General features: G+C 46.1%; 1 protein-coding gene across 1 annotated transcript in view; it reads left to right on the forward strand.

The window, feature by feature from the left end:
* Positions 1 to 12870, forward strand: part of NLRP8 (NLR family pyrin domain containing 8) — a 48550-nt gene extending 35680 nt beyond the window's left edge. The window contains exons 9-10 of the mRNA XM_030942359.1: positions 3067 to 3237; positions 12786 to 12870. Of these exons, the coding sequence (XP_030798219.1) occupies positions 3067 to 3237; positions 12786 to 12870 (256 nt within the window). The remainder of the gene's footprint in view (positions 1 to 3066; positions 3238 to 12785) is intronic.
* Positions 12871 to 13725: the final 855 nt, after the last annotated feature.

Genomic DNA, 13725 nt, shown 5'->3' on the forward strand with positions numbered 1-13725 from the left:
TGTTGGCCTGCCTCACTAGGTTGGGGAAGTTCTCCTGGATAATATCCTGAGAAGTGTTTTCCAACTTGGTTCCATTCTCCCCGTCACTTTCAGGTACACCAATTAGACGTAGATTTGGTCTTTTTACATAGTCCCGTATTTCTTGGAGGCTTTGTTCATTTCTTTTTACTCTTTTTTCTCTAAACTTCTCATCTCCCTTCATTTCATTCATTTGATCTTCAATCACTGATACCCTTTCTTCCACTTGATCGACTCGGCTACTGAAGCTTGCACATGCGTCACGTAATTCTTGTGCCATGGTTTTCAGCTCCATCAGGTCATTTAAGGACTTCTCTACATTGTTTATTCTAGTTAGTCATTCGTCTAATCTTTTCTCAAGGTTTTTAGCTGCTTTGTGATGGGTTTGAACATCCTCCTTTAGCTCAGAGAAGTTTGTTATTACCAATTGTCTGAAGCCTTCTTCTCTCAACTCGTCGAAGTCATTTTCTATCCAGCTTTGTTCCATTGCTGGTGAGGAGCTGCGTTCCTTTGGAGGAAAAGAAACGCTCTGATTTTTAAAATTTTCAGTTTTTTGGCCGGGCGCGGTGGCTCAAGCCTGTAATCCCAGCACTTTGGGAGGCCGAGGTGGGCGGATCACGAGGTCAGGAGATCGAGACCATCCTGGCTAACACGGTGAAACCCCGTCTCTACTAAAAACTACAAAAAACTAGCCGGGCGAGGTAGCGGCGCCTGTAGTCCCAGCTACCCGGGAGGCTGAGGCAGGAGAATGGCGTGAACCCAGGAGGCGGAGCTTGCAGTGAGCTGAGATCCGGCCACAGCACTCCAGCCCGGGTGACAGAGTGAGATTCCGTCTCAAAAAAAAAAAAAAAAAAAAAAAAAAAAAAAAAAAAAAAAAATTTCAGTTTTTCTGCTTTGGTTTCTCCCCATCTTTGTGGTTTTATCTACCTTTGGTCTTTGATGATGTTGATGTACAGATGGAGTTTTGGTGTGGATGTCCTTTCCATTTGTTAGTTTTCCTTCTAACAGTCGGGACCCTCAGCTGCAGGTCTGTTGGAGTTTGCTGGAGGTCCACTCAAGACACTGTTTGCCTGGGTATCACCAGCGGAGGCTGCAGAACAGCAAATATTGCAGAACAGCAGATGTTGCTACCTGATCCTTCCTCTGGAAGCTTCGTCTCAGAGGAGCACCCAGCTGTATGAGGTGTCAGTTGGCCCCTACTGGGGGGTGTCTCCCAGTTAGGCTACTTGGGGGTCAGGGACCCACTTGAAGAGGCAGTCTGTCCATTCTCAGATCTCAAACTCCGTGCTGGGAGAACCACAACTCTCTTCAAAGCTGTCAGACAGGGACGTTTAAGTCTGAAGGAGTTTCTGCTGCCTTTTGTTCGACTATGCCCTGCCCCCAGAGGTGGAGTCTACAGAGGCAGGCAGGCCTCCTTGAGCTGCAGTGGGCTCCACCCAGTTTGAGCTTCCCAGCTGCTTTGTTTACCTACTCATGCCTCAGCAATGGTGGGCGCCCCTCCCTCAGCCTCACTGCTGCCTTGCAGTTCGATCTCAGACTGCTGTGCTAGGAATGAGTGAGGCTCCATGGGCATGGGACCCTCCAAGCCAGGCGCAGGATATAATCTCCCAGTGTGCCGTTTGCTAAGACCACTGGAAAAGTGCAGTATTAGGGTGGGAGTATTCTGATTTTCCAGGTACCATCTGTTACAGCTTCCCTTTGCTAGGAAAGGGAATTCCCTGACCCCTTGTGCTTCCCAGGTGAGGCAATGCCCCACCCTGCTCCGTGGTCTACACCCACTGTCTGACAAGCCTTAGTGAGATGAACCTGGTACCTCAGTTGGAAATCCTGAAATCACCCGTCTTCTGCGTCGCTCACACTGGGAGCTGCAGACTGGACCTATTCCTATTCAGCCATCTTGGAACCTCTCTCATGTATTATATACTTATATATTATATGTTATATATTTATATATACATAATTTATATTATATAAATATATATTATATATTTATATATATTTAAAATATTTATATTAATTACATTAATATATTTATATATGAAAATATATAATGTATATATTTCCCTGTTTTTTATGGTCTCTTTGCTAACATATATGCCAGCCAGTAATATAAAAGCATTCATTCTCTTTTTAATTCTTTGGTTACCTTTAGTATTTGCAAAAGATTTGTAAACATCTCTCATGATCAGAAAATGAAACTAATTTTGCCTCTTTCGATCCAAATTTTTTGCTCGCTGTTAGTATAATCTTGGTATTTAATCTAGCTCGTTTAAATTATTGTCTTGCAGTACATCTTTCATTTCTAGGGTTAGTTTGGATAATGGTGTTCATTTTTGTTGATGATTTGCTTCTCAAATTAAATTCAGTATGAATTCACTGCCAGTCATGATTCTTTGACTCCTCAAATCTAGTTTGGGTTTTAAATGTTGATTTATCTCTTAGATTGAGTGAAATATATTTTCAGGTAGAAAAGAACTTTCTATACTTGAAAGTGTTTATGCAGTATTTTCTAGGTCTTTGCTTGTATGAGATTATTTTTTTAATCTAGATTCGGCCATGAGCAGTAACTTGGCTCAGTATAAAATTCGTGGACCCCATCCGTCTTAGTCTGTTTTCTGTTGCTTATAACAGAATACCTGAAACTGCATGACTTATAAAGAAAGGGATATGGAGGCTGAGAAGTCCAAGGTGGAGGGGCTGCATCTGGTGAGAGCCTCAGTGCTGGTGCGGACTCTCTGCAGGGTCACTAGTGAGTCACTGGGCATGCTGTATACAGGCTCAGATCTCTTTCCCTCTTTATAAAGCCACCCATCCCACTCCCATAATAACCCATTAACCCATTAATCTAATAATCCATGAATTTTACTCTTTGTTCAAGGACTCTCATGGGCCGGCATTGTACTGATGACACACGGCACCTCTTTGAGACATGGTTGAAACAACATTACGCATTCCCGTTAGTGTGATTTCTCGGCTGTAAGCTGTCACACCAGCTGAGCTCTCAGATGAGTCATGATGACTTCTCTGCTGTCTGTTTCTTTGTCACAGGCTGGAAAACTGCCTGTTCACCTCCATCTGCTGCCAGGCCATGGCTTCCATGCTCTGTAAAAACCAACATCTGAGACATCTGGACTTGAGCAAGAATGTGATCAAAGTTGATGGTATTCTGACCTTACGTGAGGCCCTCTCAAGTCAAAAGAAGAGAAAGGAGGTCATTTTGTAAGTCTCCACTGGATTCCCTGTGCAAAACCAATCACCCAAGAGAAGCTCCTTGTAAAAAATGAGATGCTGGGCTGGGTGTGGTGGTGCATGCCTCTAATCCCAGCACTCTGGGAGACTGAGACAGGCGGATCGCTTGAGTCTGGAGTTCAGACCAGCCTGGGCAACATGGCAAAACCCTATCTTCTACTAAAAAATACAAAAATTAGCTAGGCATGGTGGTGCATGCCTGTAGTCCTAGCTACTCAGGAGGCTGAGGTGAGAGGGTCACTTAGGCCCAGGAGGTTGAGACTGCAGTGAGCCATGATCACACCACTGCACTCCAGCCTGGGCAACAGAGTGAGACCCTGACTCTAAAAATAGAAAGTGAGATGGTGGACCTGGGATGCGATTGTTTCCGGTGTTGCTACCATTCTGCTTTTGTTTCCTGGGGATTTATAGTTCCCTCCGTGTAGCTGTTCAAACCCCCAACTCCCACTTTTACCTAAAGGAACTGTTAACTGGGATTCACCTGTCTGATATCTTGTCTTTGTCTTCTCTTTTCTTCATTTCTTCACCTTTTCTTCCTGAACAACTGAGTTTGATGTTACCACTTACCAGCTACATAGCAGTGAACAAGTCAATCTTTCTGAGCCTTAATTTGCTCATCCATAAAACTGGGATGGTGTCTTTCCCCATGGAGATTTAATGATGACTGAAAGAAAAGTCACACACATGGCACTTTGCACAGTGCCTAACACATGTTTTCAATCCGTGGTGGGTTTCGGGTGAAGGATACAATTTTTCCTGGTGTATTAGTCATCTGTTGCTATGCAATGAGTTACCTCAATGCTTAGTAACTTAAAACAGTATAAAGGCGTATTGTCTTACACAACTTCTGAGGGTCAGAAATGCGACAGCGATGTGACTGGGTGGTTCTAGCTCGTGGTATCTCCCGAGGTCTCAGTGGAGCCACTGGCTGGGGTTTGATGATGGCTGTTGAATCTGCTTCCAGGCTCACTTGTGTGGCTGTGGGCTGGTGGGGGGGCGGGCCTCAGTTGTTCTCCAGGGAGTTGCTCATGACATTGCAGCCGGCTTCCTCCAGAACGAGAGGCTGAGAGAGGCAGAGGCAGAGGGAGACGGTGGCACAGAGAGATGACTGACAGCCCAAAACAGACCCACAGTCTTTTATTACTTAATCTTGAAAGTGACATCCCATCGCATCTGCCTTGTTCTGTTGGCCTTACAGTCTAGCCCTGATCCAGTGAGACAGGGAGCCATCCAAGGGTGTGATTTACAGGAGGAGGGATCATTGAAAATGTCTTGGTTGAACCCCAAGGCACTTCAAATTCGTTCCTGAGCTCCCGAGAGCACCCCTATTCACTTTGACCAACTGCATGGGGCCAGGGTGGCCTCCTAGGTGGTAACTTTCTGTTCTAGAGGTTTTGCCTCCTTGTTTCAGGGCTGCAAAAGAAAACCAAATGTAAGAAAACAAAACCTTGTTTTTATCCTTCCCAGGGAGAAGAAAGACAGTAATGAAGCAGATATGCTGGCAAGACTGGAGGGCCCTGCAGTGGAAGGAGACATCCTGAAGATAATACACGACTGGAATTCTTAGCGCTGTGGTGACGCAATAGGGATGAATCAACCTGGACCCTCTGGCGACTGATCTGGTGGCCCTCTGGGTATTTTTTTCCTAATGAGAAATTGGGAAACAGTTGCCTATTTTGTGGGCCATCCTGAGTCTGGAATGGCTCCATTCGTTCTGGGAACTGGTGTAGGGCATGACCTCCAAATAACCCTATCAATGTTACAGAGTGTCATGTGTTAACACATAGATTAGTCACTGCACTGGGGCACCAGGGTAAGGCGAGTTCCACCCACTCTACTCCTGGCTACCAAAACGTCTTTGAATGTGTCATGTAAACATCTCCTCTTGGAGATATGTCTTCATATCTTCAAGGGTATTAGAAAAATTTAATTAAAAATATGCATGAATGCAATTGGAAATTTTTTAGAGTGTGATTTATTTACCGGTAGACTGGTCCGTCAACTGTTAAGGAAGAAACCTGTTCCTTAATGTGTCTGGGCAAAGTGTGCACAAGGAACTTCTAAGGAAGATAATAAATGTAGCAAGTACTAGGAAACAGGAAACCACCTCGTGTTAAAGGAGCTCTAAAAATGAAGTGTAACTCTTTTTTTTTTTTTGAGACGGAGTCTCTCTCTGTCGCCCAGGCTGGGGTGCAGTGGCCAGATTTCAGCTCACTGCAAGCTCCGCCTCCCGGGTTCCCGCCATTCTCCTGCCTCAGCCTCCCAGGTAGCTGGGACTACAGGCGCCCACCGCCTTGCCCGGGTAGATTTTTGTATTTTTTAGTAGAGACGGGGTTTCACTGTGTTAGCCAGGATGGTCTCGATCTCCTGACCTCGTGATCCGCCCGTCTCGGCCTCCCAAAGTACTGGGATTACAGGCTTGAGCCACTGCGCCCGGCCGAAGTGTAACTCTTAACTTTTTAAGGTCCTAACTAACTACTACACTCTTAAATTAGTTATGGCAGCATTTAGAACTCAAAGATCTAGAAAGCAATCACAGTGGTTTTCTTTTCCCCCTTCTGAAACAGCCATCTTTTTACAATGTAACAATCAGGTATCATTCAGGTTGGTTTCTTTCTTTCTTTTATTTTATTTATTTATTTATTTGTTTGTTTGTTTATTTATTTATTTATTTATTGAGACAGTCTCACTCTGTGGCCAGGCTGGAGTGCGGTGGCACGATCTCAGCTCATTGCAACCTCCATCTCCTGGGTTCAAGCGATTCTCCTGCCTCAGCCTCCTGAGTAGCTGGGCCTACAGGCGTGCGCTGCCACACCTAGCTAATTTTTTTGTGTTTTTAGTAGAGACGGGGTTTCAGCATGTTGGTCAGAATGGTCTTGATTTCTTGACCTCATGATCCGCCCCTCCTTGGCCTCCCAAAGTGCTGGGATGACAGGCGTGAGCCACTGCGCCAGGCCCAGGTTGGTTTCTTAATTCTGAAGAAATTTTATTTCAAAAGCCAGAGGAGTTGGGGTCCTCAACCCCAACCCTAGCAATCCCACTGCTAGGTGTAGACCCCGAATAAATCAGTAAATCAGAGAGATATCTGCAGTTCCATGTTTATTGCAGCCCTGTTCACAATAGCCAAGGTTTCGAAGCAACCTAAGAGTCCATCAACAGATCAATGGACAAAGAAAACGTGGTGCTTGTACACAATGGAGTACTATTCAGCCATGAAAAGGAAACCTAAGTGTAGAAACAATGGTGTCATAGAAACAGCACACTGGTACTCAGGTGCTGTTTTCTAAGTACCGTTCCTCATTAAAGGAACCAAGAATCTTCAGAGAAAGAGCTGACTCCACAGTTGGTGCTGGGAATGTGCAGAATGGGTCTGAAACATCTTGTGCCAGAAGTAAGACAATGCTCAGAGAACAATGGGGGCCAGGCCAGTGGTTGGCACCTGTGTTCTCAGCACTGTAGGAGGTTAAGGTGAAGAGCTGCTTGAGCCCAAGAGTTAGCGACCAGCCTGGGCAACATAGGGAGACCCCATCTACGTTTAAAATGTTTTACAAATCAGCTGGGCATGATGGTGCATGCCTGTGGTCCCAGGTATTTGGGAGGCTGACGTGGGACGCTCAGTTGAGCCCAGAGGTTCAAGGCTGCAATGGGCCATGATGCATCACTGCACTCCAGCCTGGGCAATGGAGAGAGACCCTGTCTCTGAAAAATAATAATAATAATGAGGACATAGCAATAGGAACAAGGAGCCTGATTGAATGAGTTCTCACTGGCCAAATCTGGAATTATTTATTTATTTATTTTTTTTTTTTTATTTTATTTATTTTTTTTTTTTGAGACGGAGTCTCGCTCCGTCGCCCAGGCTGGAGTGCAGTGGCCAGATCTCAGCTCACTGCAAGCTCCGCCTCCCAGGTTTACGCCATTCTCCTGGCCTCAGCCTCCCGAGTAGCTGGGACTACAGGCGCCTGCCAACTCGCCCAGCTAGTTTTTTGTATTTTTTTTAGTAGAGACGGGGTTTCACCTGTGTTAGCCAGGATGGTCTCGATCTCCTGACCTCGTGATCCGCCCGTCAGGGCCTCCCAAAGTGCTGGGATTACAGGCTTGAGCCACCACGCCCTGGCCCAAATCTAGAATAATTTAATCATCAAACTAAATAATGGTAGAAATGTGGGTGGCAGTTATGAGACCTCGGTTCTTGTCTTCGTTTAAAAGAATTTAAACAATAGACACACAGCAAAGGAGGTGCAGCATAGGGCAATTCATCGCAAAGGAAAAAGAATATTTTGAAAGTAGGCCAGGCGCAGCAGTTCATGCCTGTAATCCCAGCACTTTGGGAGGCTGAGGCAGGTGGATCACCTGAGGTCAGAAGTTCGAGACCAGCCTGGCAAACAGGGTGAAACCCTGTCTTCACTAAAAATACAAAAAGTAGACAGGCGTGGTGGCACATGCCTGTAGTCCCAGCTACTCTGGAGGCTGAGGCAGGAGAATCACTTGAACCCGGGAGGTGGAGGATGCAGTGAGCCAAGATTGTATCACTGCACTCCAGCCTGGGCAATATAGTGAGACCTCATCAGAAAGAGAAGAAAGAAAGAAAGAAAGAGAGAGAGGGAGAGACGGAGAGAGAAAGAGAGAGAAAGAGAGGGAGAGAGAGAGAAAGGAAAGAGAGAGAGAGAGAAAGAAAAGAAAGAAAGGAAAGAAATAAATTAAGGATGAAGGAAGAAGGAAGGAAGTAAGGAAAGAAAGAAAGTAATAAAGAAAGAAAGAAATAACGAAGAAAATAAAATAAAAGAACAATAAGTGACCTAAAAGACAGAAGAAAATACATAAGAAAAGACATAACTACATACCGATAACTCCAATACGAGGACAGGAAGGACTTAACTCCAACTCCGCTCAATTCAATGCGTACTGTCCTTCAGTCCTTGCAGTACATCTACCTCCTTACTTCATTCCTTCCATTTCCTTACCGTCCCCGCCTACGCTGCACTACACAGCTGCCTCCCAAGTCCCATGCCCATACCCTCCGGCTCTCAATCCCTGCACCCCGGACCAACAACTCCACCTCCATAGCCTTATCCATACTCACCTCCCTCTCCCTCCCCGTCCTTCCCCTCCCCGCTTCCTCGGATCCCCCTCCCTCCCTCCCCTCCTCCATCCCCCCTCCCTCCCTCCGCTCATCCCTCCTCCCCCCTCCCCCCGCACCTCCCTCACCTCCCCGCACCTCCCTCGCCAACATCCCCCTCTCCCCAATCCCCCCGATTCATTTGTCTATTTTGTTTCTTTTTCGTTCTTATCTTCTTTTTCTTTCTTTCTTCTTTCTCTTTGCTTTCGTTCTCGTTCTTCTTTATCTTTCTTCTTCCTTCCTTCCTCTCTCTTCCTTGCCTACCAAATTCCCTGCCGTGCCCTTTCTCGATTTTCATCCTTCCGTTTCCCTTCCCTTCCTTCCTTCCTCCTTCCTTCCTTCCCCTCCCTCCTCATCCGTCCACCTCCCTCCCTCCACCCCTCCCTCCCGCGCCTCCACTCCCTCCCTCCCTCCCTCCCTCCCTCCCCCCCGTCACCTCCCTCCCTCCCTCCCCACTACCTAGTCCTCCCTCACTGTTTTACACATGTCTCTTTGTCTCACGCCTGTAATCCCAGCACTTTGGGAGGCCGAGGCGGGCGGATCACGAGGTCAGGAGATCGAGACCATCCTGGCTAACACGGTGAAACCCCGTCTCTACTAAAAAATACAAAAAACTAGCCGGGCGAGGTGGCGGGCGCCTGTAGTCCCAGCTACTCGGGAGGCTGAGGCAGGAGAATGGCGTAAACCCGGGAGGCGGAGCTTGCAGTGAGCTGAGATCTGGCCACTGTACTCCAGCCTGGGTGACAGAGCAAGACTCCGTCTCCAAAAAAAAAAAAAAAAAAAAAAAAAGAAAGAAAGAAATGTGGCATTAGAGAAACCATCAGGAGGTGCTGAAACCGGTAGATGGAGACTCAGTGTACTCACGAGTCTTTAAGGTTCTCCCCAGAAACTACATGTGAATTACAAAGTAAGAGTAGTGGGAAAACAGGGCAGATGGTGCCTTAGCCAAGTGCTCAAAGTTAACATCACCAATAAGAAGACAAATGCATATCATGTGCCTGCAGGATAGAACGTGCTGAGGTAAAATGACAGGGCCTCAGTGACAGGAAGGAACAGGAACACAAAGCCGGCAGGAACTATTTCAGATTCAGGAAGACCAACCTAGTAGATGCAAAAAAAAAAAAAAAAGGTGATAAAATTCAACATCAATTTATGATTTTTAAACAACACTTAGCAAACTTGGAACCGATGGTGACTTATTTAATTTGAGGAAGGGCTTCTAAAAAATTACTGCTAACATGTTTATTGGAGAGTAGTGAAAATTCTTTCCCTAAGATAAAAATGAGACAGAAAGAAAAGGAACTAGCCACTGTCACAACTTTTATTTAACTTTGTACTGGACGTTCTAGTCAGTGGAACAAGGCAATAAGAGGAATAATAAATACAACATTATAAAGATGGAAATAAAGCTGTCATTTTTCACAAACAACATGATTACATATGTAGAACAAGAACTGATAAGCTGGGTAAACCCAGGGGATTAAAAAATAACAAAAAGTGAATTTAATAAGATCCTACACACAACAACTTGATATATGAAAATAAAAATGTATTCCTATGTACTATTAAGCAGTTTTTAAAAGTATAACAAAATTTCTTTTATACTGGTATCAATAATCTCAAATAGGAATAAACTTAATAAAAGTTGTGGCCGGGTGCGGTGGCTCACGCTTATAATCCCAGCACTTTGGGAGGCCGAGGCAGGCGGATCACCTGACGTCATGAATTTGACACCAGCCTGGCCAACTTGGAGAAACCCCATCTCTACTAAAAATACAAAATTAGCCGGGCGTGGTGGTGCATACCTGTGGTCCCAGCTACTCCTGAGGCTGAGGCAGGAGAATCCCTTAAACCCAGGAGGTGGAGGTTGCATTGAGCCGAGATCGCACCATTGTACTCCAGCCTGGGCAACAAGAACAAAACTCTGTCTCAAAAAAAAAGAAAAAAAAGTAAAAAGTTGTGCCATGGCCAGGCCCAGTGGCTCACGCCTGTAATCCCACCCCTTTGGGAGGCCAAGTGGGAGGATCACTTGAGCCCAGGAAGTCGAGGCTGCAGTAAACCATGTTTGCACCACTGCACTCCAGCCTGGGCAACAGAGTGAGGCCCTGTCTCAAAAGAAAAAAATAAAGAATACCTAATAAATAGAGAAATATACAAACTTCATGAATAGGAACACTGTCTTTCAAAGATGACAATTTTCCTCAGCTGTATTCACAAAGTTATTGCAGTGACCATAAAATTCCCAAAGTACTCTAGTGGAAATTTACAGGCAAATTCTAAAGTATATGAAGAAAAGTGGCCAAGCACGGTGGCTCACGCCTGTAATCCCAGCACTTTGGGAGGCCCAGGTGGGTGGATCACAAGGTCAGGAGTTCGAGACCAGCCTGGCCAACAAGGCAAAACCCCATCTCTGCTAAAGATACAAAAAATTAGCCAGACGTTGTGGCAGGTGCCTGTAATCCCAGCTACTCGGGAGGCTGAGGCAGGAGAATCCTTTGAACCCGGGAGGCGGAGTTTGCACTGAGCACTCCAGCCTGAGTCACAGAGCAAGAGTCCACATCAAAACAAACTAAAACTGAATACACTGGACTTTATCAAAACTATAAACTTCTGTTTCAAGCTGGCTAAGGGAGTACATTTCAAGTGTTCTCACCACACACAAAAAAATAAGTATTCAAGGCAACGGATGTGTTTGTTAGCTTGATTTAATCATTTGATTTAATAATTGTGTACACAGAAGATCACACTGGACCCCACGAGAATATACAATTATAATTTGTCAATACACAAAAAATAAAAAGCCAAGTGCAACTTCCGGATTATGTAAAATAAGGGCACCCAACACACACACAGTCTCTTTCACACACTCTCATACACACTCACACACACACAGTCTCTCTCACACACTCACATCACACAGTCTCTCACACACTCTGTCTCACACTCTCACACGCACACACACTGTCTCACACACACTGTCACATGCACACACACTGTCTCTGTCTTGCACATTCTTTCTCACACACACACTCTCTCTCACACACACGTATCTGTTTCTCTCTCACCCACACACACACACTAATTGCTCCGGGACAGCCAGCTGAAGGCTGTTAGCATCCGGGCGCCCTGAGCGCAGGTGTGTGGGGTCAAGGCAGCCCCTTGGCAGGAGCAGCACCTGTAAATGGTGCACGCAGGTGCAGAAAAGTGCCTGTTCCCTGGGCTGGTCGTTCAGAGCCGGTTGCAGCCAATAGGCAGCAGCAACATCACGGGCTCAGCGCTCCCCAAGGATTATCGCCTCGTGGGCACGGAGCTGGGCGTGGCCGCCTTTTTTCTGTGATTGCCAGTTGGCCCAGCGCAGGACCTGCTCTTGGAGGCGAGGTGTGAAGTTGGTGAGTATTCCTCCTGTCTTGCTCCCTGTCCTTCCCGCTTTCGTTCTCCACTGCTGATTAGAACCTGCATATTGAGCTTACTAGGGGCCCCCACCCTCTCCCTTTTGGCTGCTCAAAGCCCGGGACCAAAGGGTTCCTCGAAAGAACTAAGTCCAGTTACCCCATTTTGCTGTCAAGATCTTCCTCTAAAACCTCATATTTACTTGGGATATTTAGGTAAGTCTCTCGTCCTTTCCCGACATTCCGTCTAAAATACAGTACAGAGGGCTGGGCACAGTGGCTCATGCCTGTAAACCCAGCACTTAGGGAGGCCGAGGCAGGTGGATCATCTGAGGTCAGGAGTTCAAGCCCACCTTGGCCAACATGGTGAAATCCTTGTCTGTAATAAAAATACAAAAATGAGCCGGGCGTGGTGGCAGGCGCCTATAATCCCACCTTCTAGGGAGGCTGAGGAAGGAGAATTGCTTGAACCCAGGAGGCAGAGGTTGCAGTGAGCCAGGGAAACGCCACTACACTCTAGACTGGGTGACAGAGTGAGACTTCATCTCAAAAATGAATAAAATAGAATACGGGGGGGGCGGGGTACTGCGACTTGAATGTCAGGGTTAGCAAACGTGCGCATTTAGTAGGAGTCTGGGGTGGGGGGGTGTTACGGTGCTAATTGTGCTAATAATATGTTAACTGTAACTTAGTTACTGAAGTGCCGTATAATTCTGACAGTGTAGTTTGTCCTGTTTACCAAGGGGGGAAGCTGAGCCCCAAAGAAGTTAAATGGCTTGCCTGGGGTAGAAAGCGGCAAATCGATATTCAAAACTGGGCCTGAGACTTCGAGCCCTGTCATCTTAACTGCTTCTTTCTAATCATTCAGGACTCCTGCGTAGAAAAGTGTGGTGGGAGAGGTACGGTCTGTAGAAAAAGCATAGCAACAAAGTGCAAGCTTAGGGAAGTCACTCATCCTCAGAAAATAACCTCAACCAGCAGCCTTCCTTTACCTCCCTCCGGCTGTAATCTTGCCTGGACTTGAATAACTTCGCCCCAACTCCTCACCCACCTGACTTCACTCAGGAGAAAGTGACCGTGCCTAACCCAAATTAATCCCTGCACCATCCAGTCATCTTTCTCTGGGGCTTGATTAATCAGTTCAAGGGAAATACCGGGCATTATAATCCCATATGCATTAATGCACTTTCCCCTAAAACAGAGCAACCCAGTCAACATCACAGAACCTCAGCTTCGAACTCTGGCGTGAGGACGGTGATGCCCTTTGTATATTAATATGCCATGTAAGGCCAGGCGCGGTGGCTCACCCCTGTGACCCAGCACTGTGGGAGGTAGAGGCGGGCAGATTACCTGAGGTCAGGAGTTCGAGACCTGCCTGGCCAACATGGTGAAACCCTGCCTCTACTTAAAAAAAAAAAAAAAAAAATTAGCCAGGTGTGGTAGACACCTGTAATCCCAGTTTCTCGGGAGGCGGAGGTTGTAGTGAGCTGAGATCATGCCACTGCACTTCAGCCTGGGCGACAGAGCAAGACTCCATGTCAAGAAGAAAAACTATATCTATGCTACATAAAGTTTAAATGAAATGCTTTGAGTCACCTAAGGCAAGATACAGACAAGAGTCTTTGTCATCTTCTTGCTGCTTCTACCTTTATTCTCAGCTCTGAATGTATGAACTTGCTCAGTCACCTCATCCTAAAAATAAAATCACCGTCCCCAGACCACACTCATTTCCTTACCCACCCCTGAGGTTTTTGTTGGTTTTTACAGCCCTGGTTCACTTTTTGGTCCTCCAGCCCCTTCAAAGGATTGTGCAGTGCGGTAAGGCAAATGTTTAATTCAAATTATGTATATACAGAAGTGTTGACATATGACAATCCGAAATTCATTCTCTTAAGTAACTTTCCCCTCTTAATTTCATTGCCTATGTTGAGAGTCTTTGTCTTCTGTGTT

The sequence above is a fragment of the Rhinopithecus roxellana genome, chromosome 12 (genome assembly GCF_007565055.1).
Source record: "Rhinopithecus roxellana isolate Shanxi Qingling chromosome 12, ASM756505v1, whole genome shotgun sequence".
Lineage (NCBI taxonomy): Eukaryota > Metazoa > Chordata > Mammalia > Primates > Cercopithecidae > Rhinopithecus > Rhinopithecus roxellana.